Source organism: Macaca thibetana, chromosome 9, assembly GCF_024542745.1.
Source record: "Macaca thibetana thibetana isolate TM-01 chromosome 9, ASM2454274v1, whole genome shotgun sequence".
In the NCBI taxonomy this organism is placed as follows: Eukaryota; Metazoa; Chordata; class Mammalia; order Primates; family Cercopithecidae; genus Macaca; species Macaca thibetana.
The window spans coordinates 96228306-96249068 of NC_065586.1; the positions used below are offsets into that span (position 1 = coordinate 96228306).

At 39.3% G+C, this 20763-nt stretch overlaps 2 protein-coding genes across 10 annotated transcripts in view; both read right to left on the bottom strand.

Moving 5' to 3' along the window:
- The window catches only part of ERLIN1 (ER lipid raft associated 1), a 36391-nt gene extending 33747 nt beyond the window's left edge, over window positions 1-2644 (bottom strand). The window contains exons 1-3 of one of the 3 annotated variants that reach the window (XM_050805028.1): window positions 2575-2644; window positions 2131-2254; window positions 365-446 (exon numbers count right to left, since the gene is read on the bottom strand). In XM_050805028.1, coding sequence (XP_050660985.1) covers window positions 365-446; window positions 2131-2243 — 195 coding nt within the window. In that variant the 5' untranslated portion in view covers window positions 2244-2254; window positions 2575-2644. Of the gene's footprint in view, window positions 1-364; window positions 447-2130; window positions 2255-2415; window positions 2507-2574 lie in introns of those variants that run through there. The other 2 variants (XM_050805029.1, XM_050805030.1) reach the window with 2 other exon arrangements.
- A 2333-nt stretch (window positions 2645-4977) lies between these two features.
- CHUK (component of inhibitor of nuclear factor kappa B kinase complex) overlaps window positions 4978-20763 on the bottom strand; it is a 43108-nt gene continuing 27322 nt past the window's right edge. For 3 of the 7 annotated variants that reach the window (XM_050804976.1, XM_050804978.1, XM_050804980.1), the window contains exons 14-21: window positions 18758-18819; window positions 17365-17474; window positions 16652-16701; window positions 11043-11139; window positions 10598-10745; window positions 9892-10025; window positions 7476-7575; window positions 4978-6231 (exon numbers count right to left, since the gene is read on the bottom strand). In XM_050804976.1, the coding sequence (XP_050660933.1) occupies window positions 6202-6231; window positions 7476-7575; window positions 9892-10025; window positions 10598-10745; window positions 11043-11139; window positions 16652-16701; window positions 17365-17474; window positions 18758-18819 (731 nt within the window). In that variant the 3' untranslated portion in view covers window positions 4978-6201. Of the gene's footprint in view, window positions 6232-7475; window positions 7576-9071; window positions 10026-10597; window positions 10746-11042; window positions 11140-16651; window positions 16702-17364; window positions 17475-18757; window positions 18820-20763 lie in introns of those variants that run through there. The other 4 variants (XR_007728919.1, XR_007728920.1, XM_050804979.1 and 1 more) reach the window with 3 other exon arrangements.

Below are 20763 nucleotides of genomic sequence, written 5' to 3' on the forward strand. Positions count from 1 at the left end.
GTGGAAACCAAACACTGTTCTAAACCACATAATCAAATCACTGGTTTGTATGTCTAGTTGTGTTCCTAATTCTTACTTTTATTGCGATAGCAGCAACAAAAAATTTGCTACATATCACGATATAGATGGTAGAAGTCAGTCCTTCCAAGCTACCTGGTTCATACCTTTAATTCATTTCAAGTAAGTGAGGTGGTTTAACATAGTAACTTGTGTTGTAACAACTGTACTCTGAACGTTAACTCCTGCATTTAAGTAAATACCACCATCTGCTTAAGCAATAAGGAAATCTATCTCCACCCAGAAGTGTGGTAACTCCTGTCACACCTGTCTATCTGGTATGGGGGCTTCCCTAGGAATCACTCACCTGCACAGATCTGAATGTAGTAATGAAAGGCAACATGATATGATAGCCTGGTCCACTGGGGCTAGTTAGTAAAGCTCCTCCCCTGCAAAAAGATGTTTCAATTTGACAAAATTATAAAAACAAAAATTATCTTTCTAAATCTAAAATGCTATAATAAATACTCACTCTTGCTCATGCTGCTGACCTACCAAAGCCTCACTAATATGAATTACTCATAATGAACAACTGCTTAAAATACCTCCACACCTAAAAAGGCAAAAAGATCAAATTAAACTGCCAATGTTACACCTTGTTTCATAAGCTCAACCAACCGTACCTCTGCATCTCCAGCACTGCTCTCAGGTTCAAAGGATTCTCCTCGGTCTTTAACCTTCTGAGAAATATTTGTTTAAAAAATTTTAATGGCTTTCAGTAGAGGTACATTAACTGTACATAACAAAAGCCAAATCAAAATATATAATACATTTAATCACCAGGTTGAAAAAAGACAATGCAAACTTTGAAGTAAAGAGAAAATTTCTGAGGCTTATAGTTCTTTCAATCTATCTGCAAGGTAATTAAAATACTGGGAACATAAAATTTCTATATAAAAACAAAAAAAAATTAGCATGAAAAGATGAAGAGTGACAAGACTATATAAACAGGTTAAGGGCCTGTTCACCAAATCCTGGAATGCGAAAACTATGAAAGCAAGCCCTGGAAATTATAAAAAAGGAGGCATTTGGAGAGCAAATAAAACAAAGAAGTCCTATTTTGCACCTTGTAAATTCACAGAACTTAGCTTCCTGTCTTGAAAATATAAACACGTTTGCTAAGTCATAATAACAAGAAAAGATGAACTGTTTGAGGTTCATCACTAATTCTTTGAGTCATTCTTTGAAATGTCCTTTCTCTGGTTTTACTGCCAGAAAGACAATGCTAAACTGGAAGGAAACCTGGACTAATCTGTAATTTCTTATGCTAGAGCTCCATCTGCTAAGATATACCATTAAAATTGTTCTTTTTCTAGGATTCAGGATGGATCTGAAAATAGAAATATCAGTTTTGAGGGATAGTGGAAGCAAGCAAAAAGTTGACCCTCTTTTTGAATACACCATTATCCGAATTTCTTCACAAACTGGCCTCTCTCTTACCAGTCTACATCAAAAGGAACTTGTGGTAATTAGGCTGAAGGAAAAGCTATGAGAGCTCAACAAGAAAGCAACAGCTCCCACACCACTCCTGTCCCCAACTTGAACAGAAACAGTAAAGGGGGAGGAGAATGGCCCATCAGTGTTATGCTTATGTCCCTGGATGTCCAGGGATATAACCACTATCATGGTCATCATGGTGTTACAAGACGTAACTAGACACTGGAAGCTTTTAAATGAAAAAGTCTAAGAAACAATCATAAACAGAACCAAATTTTCTATACAGCATAGTCTAAAGTCTGTACAGTTGAACGAACTATAATTTATCCATCTCTTCAGTTAGAGGTAGAATGACTACTTTCTTTCTTCCTTCTTCATTTTTCCACAAATAATTTGAGTTTGCTGTGTATAGGAATAACCGTAGGGAGACTTAATCTCTGCAACAAAACGAACATAGCACTAAAACTGTCCAACATCTGGACGGTGTTCCGTAAAACCCCTCTTCGACCCCCGTGCTTTCCCTACAGATGGGACATGCGTCCCCGAACGCTGCAGAGGGAACAACTTCCCAGACTCCACTCTGGAGTACCCTTTTAACGTTCTCTAGAGCCCTGACTGACTGCACAAGCCGCTCACCTGTAGTACACAGCCAGGTGGCCCTCCTCAATCTTGTGGATGGAGGCGTAGAGCAGGACAACCACCAACCCCACCACTGCAGCCACCAGGACCCGGGCTTGAGTCATATTCATCCTCGTTCCTCCTGGGAGCGGGAGAAAAGCACCCTCAGTCCCGTGAGTGACAGGTCCACCCCCTCCAGCTTCCACCCTCTCCCTTCGGAAGCTTGGCGCTCTCTCGCAGGCTGAGCCGCGGAGTCCAGTGCCCCAGTCCCCTCATTCTTCCCTTCTGGCGGAGCCCGCTGACCCCTTGCCAACTCCTCCGCCCCTGGAGGCCAGTGGGCCGCCCCTGCTCGGTGAGCTTCCTGACACTCTCTCTCCCAAGGGTCTCTCCCAGGTGGAAGGCACTGAGAACGAGCCCAGCCGCAGGCTCGCGAGGAAAGCCGACCCCTCGGCCGCGCCTCACCGATCAGTGACGCATTGCCCCCGCCCGCACGTGCACCCGACTCCCGGGCCAAGCCAACCGCCGCCAACAGCCGGCCCCGCCTACTCGCCCAGTACTGCGGCTGCGCGGGGACGCACACGGCGTAGCCCCGGCCCGCGACTAGTGAGACGGGAAGCGCATGGGACAAAATTATCCTAGCCGCGGACCGCGCAGGGTTTTTGGAGGCAAGTCGCTGTTTTTCGGTACACTGCTGGTTAACTGCTGCGGAAGAGGACAGCCGGGGATCTGGAGTGAGCAGCGAAGCAGAGAAAAGGAAAGGGACTTTCGGACAAGGGACTGGTTGGTTTGTTCTTGTGCAGAGAACCCACTCGGTCATTCTCAAGCGGTAGCTGTTTGGTTTATTTGTCCTTTTGCAGTGTATGAGGAGCCCCACTGTGTAACACGCACGTACTTCCAGCACAGATCCTGCACTTCAGGAGCAACTAAACTTGTTGCAAATAAAGTGCTGTCAAAGTTCAGAAGAGGAAGACACTACGTATAACTGCATCATTCTCTCGTTTTTTAAGTGTTCCTATTATGTGCCAGAATGCTGGTCCAGTGAGGGCTTTATGAAGGCCATCCAGACAACAAGAACAGAATTGCTAAGCACATGGGGCGGGAGGCAGAGGGAATCCTCCAGGGAGACAAAAGTACTTCAGTTTCCTTGAAGGCTTGTGTGATGGAAAGGAGTGCTATGGTAGGGGTCACTACATATTCTGTTCATTTTAAATTCTAAACCATGGGCACATATTGCCAAAAATAAAAAAGGGAAGGAAAAAGGTATAGGTGGGAGATAGATGAATACAAGAGAAATCAAGGGCATTCATGGTTTAAGCCTTGAAAGGCTAGAGGTGGAACTATAACTGGACAAGGTGGACTAGGGTTATAAAGACCTTTACAGTCCCCGTAAAGGGGGTGGGGGTGTGTGTGGGTTGCGGGATGAAACTGTTCCACCTCGGCTCATCAGGCATTCTCACAGGGAGCCCGCAACCCTTGCATGTGCAGTTCACAACAGGGTTCATGTGCCTATGAGAATCTGATGCCACTCGCTAATCTGACAGCAGGCCGAGCTCAAGGCGATAATGCTCACTTGCCCGCCGCTCACCTCCTGCTATCGGGCTGGGTTCCTAACAGGCCACTGTCTGGTACCGGTCCGCGGCCCAGGGCTTGAGGACCCCTGCCCTCTTGGGTAGGGAAGTATGGGAAAGCAGTGCTTTAGGGCCAATGAATCTATAAAAGGCTGAAAGTGGAGACAGACTGTTGGCAAGAAAGTCAAGTGGTTAGGAAACTGCAGGCCCAGGGTTACTTTAGTAGTGGAAGTGAGAAGAGGTAAATAGAATCAATTTGTCTTCATAAAAGGAAGCCTTCCCAGACCACTCTACCCACACCCTTCAATAAATACACTTACCTGTATCATTCATTTGATTTTTATTATCTAGGAATGTCTGGGACCTTATCTGTTCCTAATAAATGATATTTGCAGAGCTTAGGTATTTTAACTTCCAAAAAGCAAAAGGAATGGAAAATAACTTGCTCCATACCCTGTTTTCTATAGACATTCTCTTAAATTTTTCATAATATTGCTTAAAGAATGAAATGTATACAATTCACAACTGCCATTCCCCTCTGAAAAGTTATTACCCACCAAAAAATAGTGGTCCAACTCATGCATCAAAAGCAAGTTTGGGGATCCCACTATAATAGTCTGTTCTGACTCACACCATCTGCCCAAATTATATAGGTCAGGCGGCCCTGACAACCCCAGCCACACACCAGCAGCGGCTCCCACCCTATAGCAAATCTTTCACCAATTATTAAAATATTTAGGAAATGCATGACCATTGAAAAATGATCCTTAACAATAACTGCAATGCTTGGATGACTTGTAACGTTCGGACTCCCAGATAAGCACTTTTACTGTACTACCTATGTTGTTTCTGATCTTGCCATCTAGCTTAATACCCTCCAAGTAATAGGTACCCAATAAATGTTTATTATTAAAATCTTCTAAAAGTAGGGAAACAAGATAGAGACTGCCTATTATAACAGATGACGAATAGTGGTATGTGATGACTAAAAAATTTGGTTGACTAGGAAAATGATACCACTTTAGCAAGAATGGGGATGGTGGGACTGTGACATCAGTTTACAGGGCAAGATGCAAGCATGTTTTTAGATGTAGATAGTGGTGATAGGACATCTCAGAGGAAAACACTATTAAAGAAGTTGTCCAATACTACCTTTACCATACGTCCTAGTATCCCTAAGGAAAGTACATGTATCCTGTGCTCTTCATTCCACTTCATGGAACCTTCATATTTTCCTAAGCCATATTCAACTGTTTTATTATAATCTGATTTTTATAATGAATAGAGATCAAAAAAGTAATTTAAAAACCATTTAATACACAAAGTGAAAAACTGTTAGAATATAAAAGCATTTCACATTTTTTAAGACAAATAATATCTTCTAAATTACTTAACAGATGATAGAGGTCCACAGTCCTTTATCTGAAACCCTTGGGGCAAGATGTTTCAGAATTAAGAAATTTTAGATTTTAGTAAAGTAATTTTGTGCATATACCATACTACATTACCCAGCCCTCATCAGAGTCTGTGGCAGCAGCCCTCCCTCTCATCATCAAGCAGCAAAATAAAGGAATAGTCACACTAAATGGGGTAAAAAGATTCAAAGTCAGTTCAGATTAGATTGCAAGCAAACGAGTTTTGTCACCAAGCTTATGGACACCTTGTTTTCAGAGCTTTTTGGATTTTGGAATTACAATTACAGATAAAGGATTGCAGACCTTTATAAATTTGTGTGACAAGACATGAAAGATTGTTTAAACAAATGACTCATTTTTACAAATGAAAAAACGTAATTTTCAAATACATTATAAATTAACAGGCATCTTCTCTTTGACACTATTAAATGTACATCTTAAATACATATACACAAAACAACATGATTTATGAAAGCCAACTAATATTAGAAGCATACATACACAATCCCTTCAGTGAGAAGGGAATACTGTTAAATTTTCAGTAAAATTTAAAATGATTACACCAACTCCTTATGATGCCAGGAAGAGCACCTGTTCAGTGCAACACAAGGAGGTAGAATTTATTCTTCAAGAAATAAAACTTGTGAGCAGCCCTTTTAGAAAAAACATAGACAACTTTTACTTAAAATGCCTATTAGTGAGGTTTTCTTCTCTGTATACAAAACTACATCTGGCCTTATGCCCAACAGTTAAAAGTGGAAACTAATACATAGAAGGCATTTTTAATCAGTTAAATAATGTTTCACCAAGATTGAAGGCACAAATGTGTCATGATGATGCTCCTAAACAGCTGTGGCATTAAAACAAATATTCAAACAAGTACATTGACTTTTTATGAATTTCTGTCAGTTTAGAGGCTTAAATTACTCAAAAATGTTATACTTGTAAAATCATGTTCTTCTGATCATAGTAGAAATGTAGTTTCTGTTCATAGCCATTTCTTCCATTGACTGATGTCTGAAGAATGGTTTCATGGGGAAAAAACACATTTCCAACATGTATAGCAACAACTTCCATAGGTTTGGGGACGGTGAACAAGTGACAACTCATTCTGTTAACCAACTCCAATCAAGATTCTAAAACCAGGCATGAAAAAGTTATAATTAGATGTTGACTATAAGTAATAAGTATATGGGTGTTCATTTTTGCAAGTTTTCTGTCTGTTTGGACATTTTATAATCAAAAGTTGAAAAATCATTTCATTTACCTTATTTCCTGATTTTAAAAATTTCAGAGTTTTTTTCATAAATATTTGAAGCAAACAATTATTCTTTCCTTTTCGTTTTCTTTTTCTTTTTTTTTTTTTTTTTTAAGAGAGCAGGATCTTGCTATGTTGCCAAGCTGGAGTGCAGTGGCTCTTCATAATGCACTGCAGCCTTGAACTCCTGGGCTCATGCAATCCTTCTGCCTCAGCCTCCCTAGTAACTCGGACTACAGGTACATGTCACTATGGCTGGCCGCCATTATCATCCTCTTTTTTTTTCCTTTTTTTGAGACAGGGTCTCACTCTGTCACCCAGGCTGGAGTGCAGTGGCAGGATTACGGCTCACTGCAGCCTGAAACTCTTGCACTCAAGCGATCCTCCTGCCTCAGCCTCCCAAGTAGCTGGGACCACAGGTGTGTGCCACCACACCCAGCTAATTTTTATATTTTTTGTAAAGACAGGGTTTCGCATGTTGGCCAGGCTGGTCTCAAACTCCTGGGCTCAAGCAATCCATCTGCTTTGGCCTCCCAAAGTGCTAGGATTACAGGCGTGAGCCACCATGCCTGGCCGCTGCTATTTTTCTTAATGAAAGAGGAAATATACAGAACTGACATTAAGACTAAATGCAGCAAAAGTTGATGCAGTAAACATTTTATTGTAATTTCCCCAAGTTTTAACAAATCAGTAGTTTATAGTAACCAAATCTTAGCACACAGTTTTATTATTACAGCTATATAAACATAATTTATTTTCTATTTGGGAGGTACCATATCTGAATTAAAGTACAAGTCCCATCTTAATGAAGAAAATGGATTGCTGAAGCAAAAAGGTACAGAACAAACCATTCAATTTCAATGGTCACATTGTTAAGAAAGCTTACCACTCATTTAATTTGACCAAAAATGCTATTATTGAAGATAATTGATGACATAATCCTAGTATATCCCTGAGTAACAGCAGATAAGGATTTAAGGTTGAGGATATTCCCCAAATGCTCTTTCCTCTTGAGTTCTGTTTCCCATATGCATCCCAAATGCCAGACAGGCTAGCATGGAAAGTTAAACCTTTTGCACCCAACATAGCCAAAGCAGGCACCCATATCCACACAAAACTTACCATCATACTATTGCCCTGTTCCTCATTTGCCTCATGAATAATAGTGCTTAAATGGCCAAGGCAGTTCAAATTTTCTTCTATCATTTGTGCTGAAGTATCCCTGTGAGATGAAAGAACAAAGCCTTTTCAAATTCAGCAAAAGGGCATATGAATTTCCTCTACTTTCTAGTCTTCTAGGTTAGCACAATCACTACCCTTCCTGTAACCCAGTACCCCAGTGCAGTTGACTCCTGTAGTCTTTAGTTTCCTCATCCCTCCCTACAGAGGCAGAGTCCTGTTTAAACCAAGCTTCTGCCTCTACCTCTACCTACCTCTAAGGATAAGAAGTCCACTATAACTCCAATCTGACTTTCCTCTGAAACGTAAGAGGCACTTATGTACAACTTGCTTTTCCCCTGAATATGTAACTAGGGAGGAAAAAATCCTTGTGGCAAAGACAGATGAAATACCTCTTTTTGTTTCTAAAAACTTCTCTTTCCTTAAAAGTAGTAAAAACACCAGCATGCATGCTTCACAGACACAAATGTAGGGGAGAAGAGAAAAAAGTAAAATCTGTTATGTAGAGATCACAGAAAATGAAAAACTCATTAGAAACTACAGATAGCAATGAAACAAAACAAGCAAGCTGATTCCTGAGGACAGCAAAAGAAAACAGTGAACAGTGTGGTGGGGGAGCTACCTAGAACCAAGAAGTATCCCTGGAAGTTCATATTTGAAGGCAATCCTGCTTGTGGTTTCTACCTTCATGCTTTCCTCTTCTACATGGCCTCTCTCTTCTCCCTTTGCCAACTTCAGTCCCCTAACAAGAGTCCGTTTTAGGTCATGGATGATAGTCACTATCAGCTTAGAATGACATTCTGATTCAGCTCTTATCCAACAGATGGAAAAATTGTGGCCAAACAGTTCCCAATCCTTGGTAGTTAAGTACCACAGGTACATAATAATTGAAATCAATTTTCTTATACAGTGTATTCTGACTGGACACGGTGGCTCATGCCTGTAATCCCAGCACTTTTGGAGGCCAAGGCAGGTGGATTACTTGAGATCAGGAGTTCAAGACGAGCCTGGCCAACGTGGTGAAACCCCGTCTTTACTAAAATACAAAAATTAGCCAGGTATGGTGGCACGCGCCTGTAATCCCAGCTACTTGGGAAGCTGAGACAGGAGAATTGCTTGAATCTGGGAGGCGGAGGTTGCAATGAGCCAAGACTGTGCCACTGCACTCCAGCCTAGGCGACAGAGTGAGATTCCGTCTCAAAATAAAATATAATGTGTTCCTTCTAGAAAATACATTGAAAGTATGTCACATATACTTTTGCAAACAACCACACCTCAAATTGGAAATTACCTGTATTGCGGTGACATCTGCAAACATTAGCATCTGCCAAAAAAACCTAAATGCCTTTAATAAAGGCATAAAAGTAAGTAAAGTATTAAATTTTATTTCCTTCAACTCTGATTACTGGAATATTTTGTAAAGTCCATATATTTAATTATAGCCTGTGCTACAGTTGTAGGTGTACTGCATTGGGCCACATGTATAATGACCCCAAGATACATACCCTGGAACTTCCTTTCTTTAAAAAAATAAAATACCTGATATCAGCTTGCCTTCCTGCCATGTGCTTTTCTCTCATAAAAGTAGAGTACAGAATGTGCAACTGCATGACCTCCTGAGCAGTGATGTAACATGGCTGCTCTTCTGCAAAACTAATTATGGGCAGAGTTTCCAGGAAATGCTGGTGCTGTAGAGGTCTCCATGAGTTGTGAGAAAAGCGACAATACACAAGCTAGCAAAGAGCCACTGGCTTTGGATACGGCACATCTTATGCTGAGAAAATAACAGAAATGGATAGTCATTCAGCTTTAGCAAAAGAGTAGGAATTAATAAAATATAGGGCTTGGAATTTGAGTTCTTACTTGCAAAACTGATTTAAAACATTGAAAAAAGTCTAATCTTAGAAATACAAAGTTATAAAATAGATCTCAAAAATTTATTAGAAGGGTAATCAAGGATCCCCAAAATGATAAATGCAAAATGATAGCATAATTTCTTATAAACTGTTAATGAAGGAATAAGGTTTGAGTAAAAGAAAGTAATAAGCCAATAAAAGAAAAGACTTAGAACTTGGACTGAGCTAATAATAAGCAACATTTGCTGAACATTTATTTCCCAAGCACTTTATATACATTGTCTAATCAAATTTCCACAACAGTTCTATGAGACATTCCTGTTTTACAGGTGAGGAAATATGAACATCAAAAAAGTCAAGTAAGTTGCCTAAGATTATTACAAAGGGATAGTCAGGACTCAACCCTGGTCTGAAGGCACAGAAGACTACCTTAACAACTACTGCCTCATTCCTATACCACTGCTATGAAAACACAGCTATCTATTGTTACAAAGTAAACCCACCCATCTTGAGGAGTTACCACACATGACAGAGAATGATCATGTTCTGCTGAAGTCGGGGGCAGCCATACTGACGTCTGAGGGGTTACTGCACCTTCTAGACTGGATCCTACAAGGGACCGGGCAGAACTCTGTGTCTGAAGGAAAAGAAAAAAAATCATCAAAAGATTACAGGCAAGCATCTCTGTTGATTCACACAATTTCTTACCATATTCCTAAGACTTACATTTCCATTACTACTTATATGCACAACCAGAGTATTTCAGTGCAAAACTATTCCCACCTTTACACACTGTTAGTAAACTGTCCTTGGCCCCTTTCTTCATTGACTAAAACCATATGTATCCATTCATCTTATACCATTTTAGTTGAAGAAAGAAAAAAAACCCAGTTGAATAGATGGTCAGTTTCATTATCTAGTCAGGTACATCTATCCCCAAGTTGGGTTGGAATACCACAGTGGTCAAGGGCTAAGAGGAGTATAACAACAGAGAAATTGGAAAGGAGAGATGATAATAAGTCCTGCATCTCAACTGCTAGTCTGGACACCAAGCAAGGAACATGGACGTCATTTCATGCCAGTGCAAAATATATACATGCCAGCACAAAATGTGTTCAAGAGGGCTCACCTCATGCTGATAAAAATCCCCTTTGCAGGGAATAATAGCAACTCAATGTCACATTAAATAATTCATTAATAATTACTTACACAGGCAATTTTAAGGAGATGCCATATTTCTTTCTGCCTTTTTCCCTGCATGAACATGACAGTATTATCAGCTTCTTTGATGTTACTGAGGGCCACTTCCACCTTAGGGAGTAGATCAATAATCTTCTGCTTACAGCCCAACAACTTGCTGGAGAGATTAAATCAGTGTCAGATACTTACATGTTCCCCAAGACTGTATGTATACCATATTCCCAAAACCCAGCTGAGGAAATGAACCACAATCAGCATCAGATTTAATGACTGATCTCCAAAGTAATGCATACAAAAGGACACATAAATGCAGACAGCTATGGCCAAGCTACCCAAGGTACTTTCAGAATCCTTCCTGGGTAAGTATACTTTACCAAAGAGGGCATTTGTACTTTGAGAAGAACAAGATAAACGTATCCTGGTTCTTCAGTAGGAAATGAAGCAATTTTCCTACCTCAAATGACCAAACAGCTCCTTGAGCACACGGTCCTGACTCTGCACAGTGTGCACAATGATTTTCACCATCTCTGTGCTGTCACTGTAGGAGTGATCTATAAAAGACATCAGTCAGTGGGTATAATCTTTCTTCTGCAACATATCAACCTCCAAACAAAAAATTCCTCAAAAATCCCTGAAACTCTGAAACTAATTTTAATTAATAAATATCTCCATTTAAATTAAAAATTGGGTTAAAAGATATAAAGATTACCTATAAATAAAATCTAGTTATATATAAAAAATAAAGTTTGTATGTGTATAATGTATATATAAATTTATCAGTAAGAGGCCTTAGTTGCCTGTGCTTAAGAAGAATAGTCTTGGCTATCTTTAACCCATACTAACCCAAGCCCCAGACACAAATGCAGCCTCTGGCCAAGAGAACAATTTTTCTTGGATGATTAACCACATATTTAGAAACAGTAGGACAATTCATCAAACTTTCATTGCCTAAAGGAAGGAGGTCCTTGAACTAGGTTGCTTGGAATTTCATGTTTTTCCATCTGTTTACAGCCCAGAAAAACTTTGAAAAACGCTCACTGAAACCAACTAGTAAAGGGACCTATAGACAGCCTGAAAGTTCCATTTGAGGGCAGTATGACATCTTAAAGCCTTAACTGGCAGCAGCCACATACCCTCAATTGGGATAGCTGTTGGTCACAATGAGTTCTACAATTTATAATGTGTCCTCGATTTAAAACAAAACAAAACAAAAAAAAACCCCAAAAAACTATCATTAATTGTTGTATTTCAGAAAATGGCTAAAGGAGTTGAAAGTTGCTCATGCATCATGCTGGTATTTTCTTTGGACAATAATTAAGCCTAAATGCAATAATAATAATAATATTTGCTACTCTCTGCTTATAATTTTCCCATTTAATCCTTACAGCAGTCCTGTGAGGACTATTTTTGTTACCCCCATTTTACCAAAAAGGAAATGATGAAAGGAGCATCAAAGAAGGTTTAAAAAATGTTGTGTCCTTTGTTATCACTCCAAATACCTCCCCCATAGCCCAACTTTATTCCCCACACATCTGTGTTGTCTCCTCCTCACCAACAAGCAAATGAAAGGCTCCAAAAAGGTTCTTCTCCAAACAGCATTCCTTCCTAAATACCATGGACCAAGCCAAGAGCCTTCTCATATAACTAGCTCTTTTAGATAGTGAAAGCCCTCAGAACTTTAGCCTTCTCCAAGGCTAAAGGATGAAGAAAGCTGGTTTTAACCATTTTCAGATGAACAAGAGATTCAAGTCAACTCTAAGCTAGAAAAGACAACAGGGCCACAAATCAAGTGTGATTATATAATAGGCCCCAATGACAGACACAATCTTGTTACAGTTTGTCACTCAAGGTGACACTCAAGCTACCTGGATAGCAATTTATTTCTGAGCTTCGTGCTATGTTGACAGGGCTACCTCAAAGTTTTTAAAAATATAACCTAAACAAATGCTATCACTGTGTATCTGCGGAATCTGATTCATTAGCCAGAAGACTGGGAGTCACAATTTTTTTTTTGAGATGGAGTCTAGCTCTGTCGCCCAGGCTGGAGTGCATGCAGTGGCACAATCTTGGCTCACTGCAACCTCCGCCTCCCTGGTTCAAGCGATTCTCCTGCCTCAGCCTCCAGATTAGCTGGGATTACAGGCATGTGCCACCACACCTGGCCCAGAAATATTGATTAAAGAAAAAGAATTGGACTTGCTCTATTTGAAGTCTTAGATTTTAATATTTTACTCTAGCTACAACAACTTCTATTACTTAAATCACTATTTTGTTAACATCTTCAACCTTTTTATCCTCTTATTCCATCAGTAAAATCCTAACCTTGGATTAATCCAACCATCTGCTCTATCAGTTCCTATATCCAAGCTACTAAATTATCAACAAAAAATTAATATTACTGTTCACTATTTGCCACTGCTAATTCACAAGTTTTTCATTTCTGCTCTGGGTACTTTTCTTTTTTTAGAGAAAAAGTCTTGCTCTGTCACCCAGGTTGAAGTGCAATAGTATAATCTTGGCTCACTGCAGCCTCGACCTCCTGGGCCTCAAGCGATCCTGCTACTTCAGCCTCCCGAGTAGCTGGGACTACAGGCATACACTACCACACCCAGCTTTTTAAAATTTTTATTTATTTATTTATTTATTTATTTATTTATTTATTTTTTGTAGAGACGGGGTCTCACTACGTTGCCTAGACTGGTCTCAAACTGTTGGCCTCAAACGATCCTCCCGCCTCGGCCTCCCAAAGCCCCTAGTATCACAGATATGAGCCACCTGGCCTGGATTCTTAATGTATGTTTTGGGTCAGCAACATCTTCCACTGCACACAGTGGCTTTTAGAAGTCTTTAGCACACTATTCAAATCTATGAGGTCATCACCTCTTCCATTTCAGTTAACCTCACTTACCACTGCAGGATAAGAGGCCATAAGGCAGTAAGACCCTGACCTTCCAACCTCTACTCCCAAAAAAGTATCTGTATCCACACTCATTCTCTTTCCAATATCAATAGTATCAAGGCTAATCCCTCCTACTGTTCTTTGGAGCCAATCTCTCAACTTGTTCAGGGACCTCCCTCTCCACAGGGTTTTTTGGCCCCGAGTATATGTTCTGAGAAATGCATCACTGGCCACTTTCGTCACTGTGTGAATACTACAGTGTACTTATGCAAACCCTGATGGTATAGCCTGCTATACACTTAAGCTGTATGGTATAGCCTTTTGACAATAGGCTACATACCTGTTCACCAAGTGACTGTACTGAATACTGTAGGCAACTGTAACACATTGGTAAGCATTTGTGCATGTAAACATAGAAAATACATAATGAAAATACAGTAGTATAATCTCTATGGGACTACCATAGTATGCACAGCTTGTTGTTAACTAAAACATCATCACGTGGCACCTGATGTTTAAGTCTTCCTTCTGAGAAGTGACCTCCCTTGGCTCTACATCTCCTTTTAGCTACTCACCCACCTCTCTTCTTTCCTGAGCAGCCAAGCTTCTGAGAATAGTCTAGATAAGCAGTTCTCCAACTTTTTGGTCTCAGGACACCTTTACACGAGAAAATTCTTGAGAACCCCAAAGGGTTTTCAGGAATTAAACAGAAATTTAAAAATACTCGTGTCTTAATTCATTTAAAAATAACAAACCTATTGCCCACTAACATGTTTTTATTAAAAACAAACATACAAAAAAAAAACCTTTATTTAGGTTTTCTCTCTCTCCTGAAACTCTATACTCCAGTCATACGGCATTTCCTCAGACATGCTAAGTACTATACATACATGTCTTTACACAGAATACTCATATCTACGAGAGCCACCTCCTTTCACCTGGCTACTGCTACCTGAGATACTTGGAAACCTGAAGTGGAAGGATTGCTTGAACCCAGGGAGTCCAAGAGCAGCCTGGTCAACATAGCAAGAGCCCACCTCTAAAAACAAAAACCAAAAAAACATTATTTTCTACATCAAAAAAATTTCAGTGAGAACCCTTGCACTGTTTTACATTTTTGCAAATCTTTCTGATATACCACTGATCTCGTCAGAAAAGTTTTTAAATGCTGAGAAGCTGACAAATTCCAGCTGGTAAATACAAGTTTTCTAAAATTCTTTTTGCTTGAAACATGGAATGTTATCCTTGACAACAAATATTGGTTTTTTTCCCTTAAAGTAGTAAGCGCGCTATACTTTTTATTTTCATTTAATTTCTTAGAAATTATCTCATGTATGCAAATCTGAATAATGATAGTTTGCCTGACAGTTGCTCTTCCAAGTAAAAATGGTGTCTTCCCTGAAAGAGGCCAGACAACTAGCAATGTAAACAATTACTGAAGTGGTTTTCCTTAAGACGACCATCATACTTCACTGTGTAGAAGAAACACTTTTATGAGTACTTCCCATTTCACCACACAAAATATTAAAAACACATACTCAAAGGTTGAGATTTAAATAAAATACTATTTTTACTGCTTTATCAAGAACATTTTTAAGTGAAACTGTCATTTTTAAAAAACTGTGAATACATGGTGATAAAAAATATAACTACTACTAGCATAGTTTGGTGCTAGTGCCTTGATTCATACTAAAGTGCAAGCCATTTTACGTTGCACCATCAGTGAAAATGTCAACATGGTGAAAAACACAAATAACATCTTATTATGAAAATGGTTCTAACCTCACAGACTCTCTGACAAAGTTTCAAGGATTCTCACAGGTCCATATGCTACATTTTGAGAACTGCTGGTCAGACTAAACTGAATACATTTCAGTAAAATAAAAGCAGTATAAGAGGAGATAGTGTTCTTTTTTAAATGTGAAAAGAGTATATGAAATACAATTTCACGTGTATATTAATTTGCATGTGTTGCTATGTGTCGACAAATTTTAAAATGTAAAAGTATATTTTTTTTTAACATATTCATTTAAGTATAATGCACATTAGGGCACAGACTTTATTTCTTCTGTTACCCTTCAAAACAAATTTTTAACTAAATGATAATATCTTGCAGGTACATAACAGTTTATAGTTTTCAAAGCATTTTCACAAACATCCTCTTAAATACATTGTCACAACATACTCACTGAGTAGGAACGCTAGGTTTCCACCCCATTTTGCAGAAGGAAATGGGAAACGGAGATTTGCCTGAGGTAACAGTAGGTAAATTACTCAATCTAGAATTCAAGCCTTCTGATTCCCCATCCAGTACTCTTTCCAGCAGACCTTGCTCAGTATTTAGCAGGTGTTCAACAGGAATTGTTTTACCAACAAAATAAGTCATCAGTGACCAGTGCAGATGAAGGCATTATTTTCAAGGCAATCTGCTTTGGCCTAGAACAGCACAGGCCTTCCCTCTAACCATTCCAAACCTGAACCCATTGCCTCAAATTCTTTCCAACCTCTCTAAGTATTTTTTTGTTTTGTTTTGTTTTGAGACAGAATCTCGCTCTGTCACCCAGGCTGGAGTGCAGTAGTGTGATCTTGGCTCACTGCAACCTCCTCCTCCCAGGTTCAAGCGATTCTCCTGCCTCAGCCTCCCAAGTAGCTGGTATTATAGGCACGTGCCACCACACCCGGCTAACTTTTTTATTTTTAGTAGAGATGGGGTTTCACCACGTTGGCCAAGCTGGTTTTGAACTCCTGACCTCAGGTAATTCACCCACCTTGGCCTCCCAAAGTGCTGGGATAACAGGTGTGAGCCACCACAACCTGCCCAACCTCTCCAATCTTAAGCAACACTTATTTTTTTTCATCTTTCTAAACATTTTCTTGCTGCTTCTTCCTCTTTGAGTTCCTTTTTTCTGTCTTCCATTCTTTCTTTTCACATCCCCTTCTAAAATTTTTCTACCTCATTTTCTCTGTTACTTTCTCTTTTTAATCTCCTAAATTCTCACAAACTTAAAACTTACTATACCATGTCTCAATGGTAATACCAAAACTGGAATTTATTCTGCAGCTTTAAGAAAATTTTTAACGTAAAAATATTTAATCCCCCACATTTGTTAGGCTAGTAATAGTTACCTAAAATGCCTTCAAGCACTGTGATAGAAGTGTCTTACCTGAAGGTCTGTGTTTTAACTGCTTATATAGATCAATAGCACGCTGTTCCCTGTAAAAGAGAAAACATGCTCTGATATGTGAAGGTAATTTAATGACTTCAATAATCTACAACTTGAAATAATATTATTTTATTTGAATAATGAACCCATTTTAAAAGCAAGTTCATATTGCCAACGAGTATTTCACAGAGCATTTTATTGAGTAATAAGAACTACACAAGTTCTTAAAATGCAAAGTTTAATATAGTTCATATCTATTATGATCTACCATGAGGACATCTCTGCACCAGAGACACTTAAACAGACAAAAATTATGACCTATAATTGGAGAAAATATCTGAAGTTTTTAATCCAGAACTTTAATTAAGAAAAAATCTCAAGTTTTAGGGCATTTAAGAGTCAATACCTTGGACCAGAGGTACTATGAGTAGGGAAACAGTTTGTAACTTAGTTATACTTGGAAAATTCTTAACACTCATATGAAATAAATGCTTTTATTCAAAACCAAAAAAGGCCAACCCAAAGAATTATTTCTGAAGTTTCCTGTGACTAAGAAAAAGCTTCCACTTTAAAGATAATCCCAATATATTTGGGGAAAGGAAAACTAGAGAAAAGAACCACATAGAGGTTTAATTTCCCAGATGTAAGCAGAAAGAACAATATGCTACAAAATATAACAAATGTCAAGACCAACAACACAAGTACATCCTTACAGAGATTCCATCAAGTCTCCCTGACGTCTTCCATAGGGGCTCTTCTGTAGCTCCATGATTTCAGCATGCAAAGACATAATCTGATCCTCCAGGTATCCAATGACACCAACCTAAAATATGATGAAAATACAAAGGAAATGAAAGGCTTACCACTACATCATTGGAAACAAAATTCAGATCTTAAGGATACAGAATGACCTGCTGCTTCATTAGAGAACTAAATAATATAATATGAAACACTGATATTGTTAAAGCCTTTCTATTCTTCAGATTCTGACACTTAATCCTTCACATAAGAACACACTTATTCTTAGTCTTCTCTCTTTTCTCTCCTGACAACAGTAAACTACTAGTATTTGCTTTTACCTCTGGAGAAGCAAAAAGGTACAACAGGTGTCAACTAATAAGAAAGACCAAAACCACTGGTATTACTTGTATCTTGGCTCTATGATTTTGATTGCCTCCTGGCCCCCACTGCCTTGAATAGGGACACAAAAAGATAAAGACCTTGGATTTCCCACCCCAGGACACCATGGGTATTCCCACCCACATCCTCAGGGTAAGTACTGACATTAAGGAGTGTAATAACTTAGGACCATGGACAAATGTACAGGATAAGGGGAAGAAAATCTGCCACCTAGAGAATGATCTATACCTAGGGACACCATATAATTTATTGTCCAAACCAGTGTCATTTTGAGAGTGAAAGGGACTACTACTGATAATTATGGCAAGATATTAGGTATAAACTGGGACAGTCCCACTAAACCCAGATGTGCAGCCATCCTATCTAAACCAGTCACAAAAATAAAACTGACTCCCATTTAATCTTCATAACCCTACTAGAAAAGAAATTGTGCCCATAATATGGAAACTAGCTGGATGTGGTGGCTCATGCCTGTAATCCCAGCTCTATGGGAGGCTGAGGTGGGAGGATTGCTTAAGCCCAGGAGTTTGATGCAAGTCTGGGCAATATAGTGAGACCCTGTCACTAATAAAATGTAAAAGTTAGCCAGGCATGGTGGTGCACCTCTTGTCCCAGCTACACAGGAGGCTAAGATGGGAGGACTTGCTTGAGCCTGGGAAGTTGAGGCTGCAGTGAGCTTTGATCATGCCACTGCACTCCAACCTGGGCAACACAGTGACCCTGTCTCAAAAAATAAATAAATAAATAAAGGAAACTGAAGCTTAGTTAGGCACTAGGTAATTTTCAAAAAGCCCTTGTTTTTAATCACTATGATACCTCCCTCTTTATATACAAAGCATCTACTAGAATTTTGTCTGAATTTCGGGAATGACATGAAAAATGCTCTTTATATACCAAAACCAAAGACAGTTTCTAATGGAGACATCAAGAATTAATAAGTACACAGAATGTGGTCAATGATTTTACCTCAGCATAGTGGATGGCCTTTTCTTCCATTTCTTTCCATGCTTTTAGCATTTTTTCTGAAGCTAAAAGAAAAGTCTAAATTGGTTATCTCAGAAATAGCCATATCTTTAATTACTGGCCTGCCTGCCTCCTTGCCATATCAACATCAAAGATGTGTTATGAGTTGAATTGTGGCCCCCCAAAAGATATGTGGAATTCCTAACCCCCAATATCTCAGAATGTGACCTATTTGGAAATAAGGTCATTACAGAAGTAATTAGATAAATTAATACTCATACAGGAATGGTCTGGGCTCTTAATCCAGTATGACCAGTGTACTTAGAAGAGACGAGACACAGGATACAGATACACAGGGGAGAATGCTATGTGACAATGGAGACAGATTAAGGTGCTGCAACTGTAAGCCAAGGAATGCCAGTGATGGCTGGCAGACCATAAGACCATAAGAAGCTAGAGAGAAACAAGGAAAGATTCTTCTCTGCGGATTTCAGAGAAAACATGGCCCTGCCAACACCTCGATTTTGGACTTTTAGCCTCCAGGGCTGTGAGACAATAAGTTTCTATTGCTGAAGCCACACAGGTTATAGAACCCTTAGGAAATGAATACAGATGACTGTTTTCTTTCTTTCTTTTTTTTTTTTTTTGGGAGATGGAGTCTCACTGTCACCCAGGCTGGAGTGCAGTGGTGCAATCTCAGCTCACTGCAAGCTCCGCCTCCCAGGTTCACACCATTCTCCTGCCTCAGCCTCCCAAGTAGCTGGGACTACAGGCGCCCACCACCATGCCCGGCTAATTTTTTGTATTTTTTAGTAGAGATGGGGTTTCACCATGTTAGCCAGGATGGTCTTGATCTCCTGACCTCGTGATCTACCCGCCTCGGCCTCCCAAAGTGCTGGGATTACAGGCGTGAGCCACTGTGCCCGGCCGACTGTTTTCTTAAAAAAAATATGTATATCAGTGTGGAGATAGGTGGATAAAGGAAAAACCAATTTTTTTTTTTTTTTGAGATAGTGTCTCACTCTGTCACCCAGGCTGGAGTGCAGTGGCATGATCTCGGCTCACCGCAACCTCTATCTCCAGGGCTCAAGTGATCCTCCCACCTCAGCCTCCTGAATAGCTGAGGTGTGCACCACCATGCCCGGCTAATTTTTGTATTTTTTGTAGAGATGGGGTTCTACCCCACATTGCCCAGGTTAGTCTTGAACTCCTGAGCTCAAGGGATCCACCAGCTTCGGCCTCCCAAAGTGTTGAGATTACAGGCGTGAGTCACCACACCTGGCCAGAAAAGAAATTTAATACTTGAATGTGATTTTTAAAAATTAAATACTATAAAAGGATATAAACAGAAAAGACTCTGTCTTCCTCCCTTCTACCATCCACCTCAAGGGACCTTACTATGATTATTTGTTACATAGACACATACCCTGCTCCCTCGCAAGTGAAACCACTGGTATACTCTTTATTTTTTCCCACAATTTAAAACTTTTCTGTCAACTAAAGACCCAGGTGATCTTTTAATAAAGCACATACAGATCTACCTGATTCTTCTTTAACAATTGTATAATAAGCCTTTGACAAGTCTAAGGTATTTTAATGAAATAATTATATTTTATCACTTGCCAGAATGTCAATAATATACAAATAGAGATAAAATAACAATATTATTAATAAAACCAGTTCTGGAGAGTAAATTCATTCACCCAACTGGACACTATTGATTGTTTATTCTGAGATACACATACTTTGCTCAGGACAAGTGTACAAGCAGTATTTGTTTCCTAAAAAGGATTTGTTTTATAAAAGAAAACAGAAATGCTGGTAGTGACTCCTTCAATTTACTCATATTTTAACTCTGTCTTTTTACATTTCCTTAGTGCATCTGAAGGAGATAAGCTTGGAGTCAAATATTGAAAATTTGGAGATCGTGTATGCAAAAAATAGGACTCCACGGTAGATGGCTTGAAAAAAATCATAGCCTTAGAATATTTGTGTCATTATTTACAGAA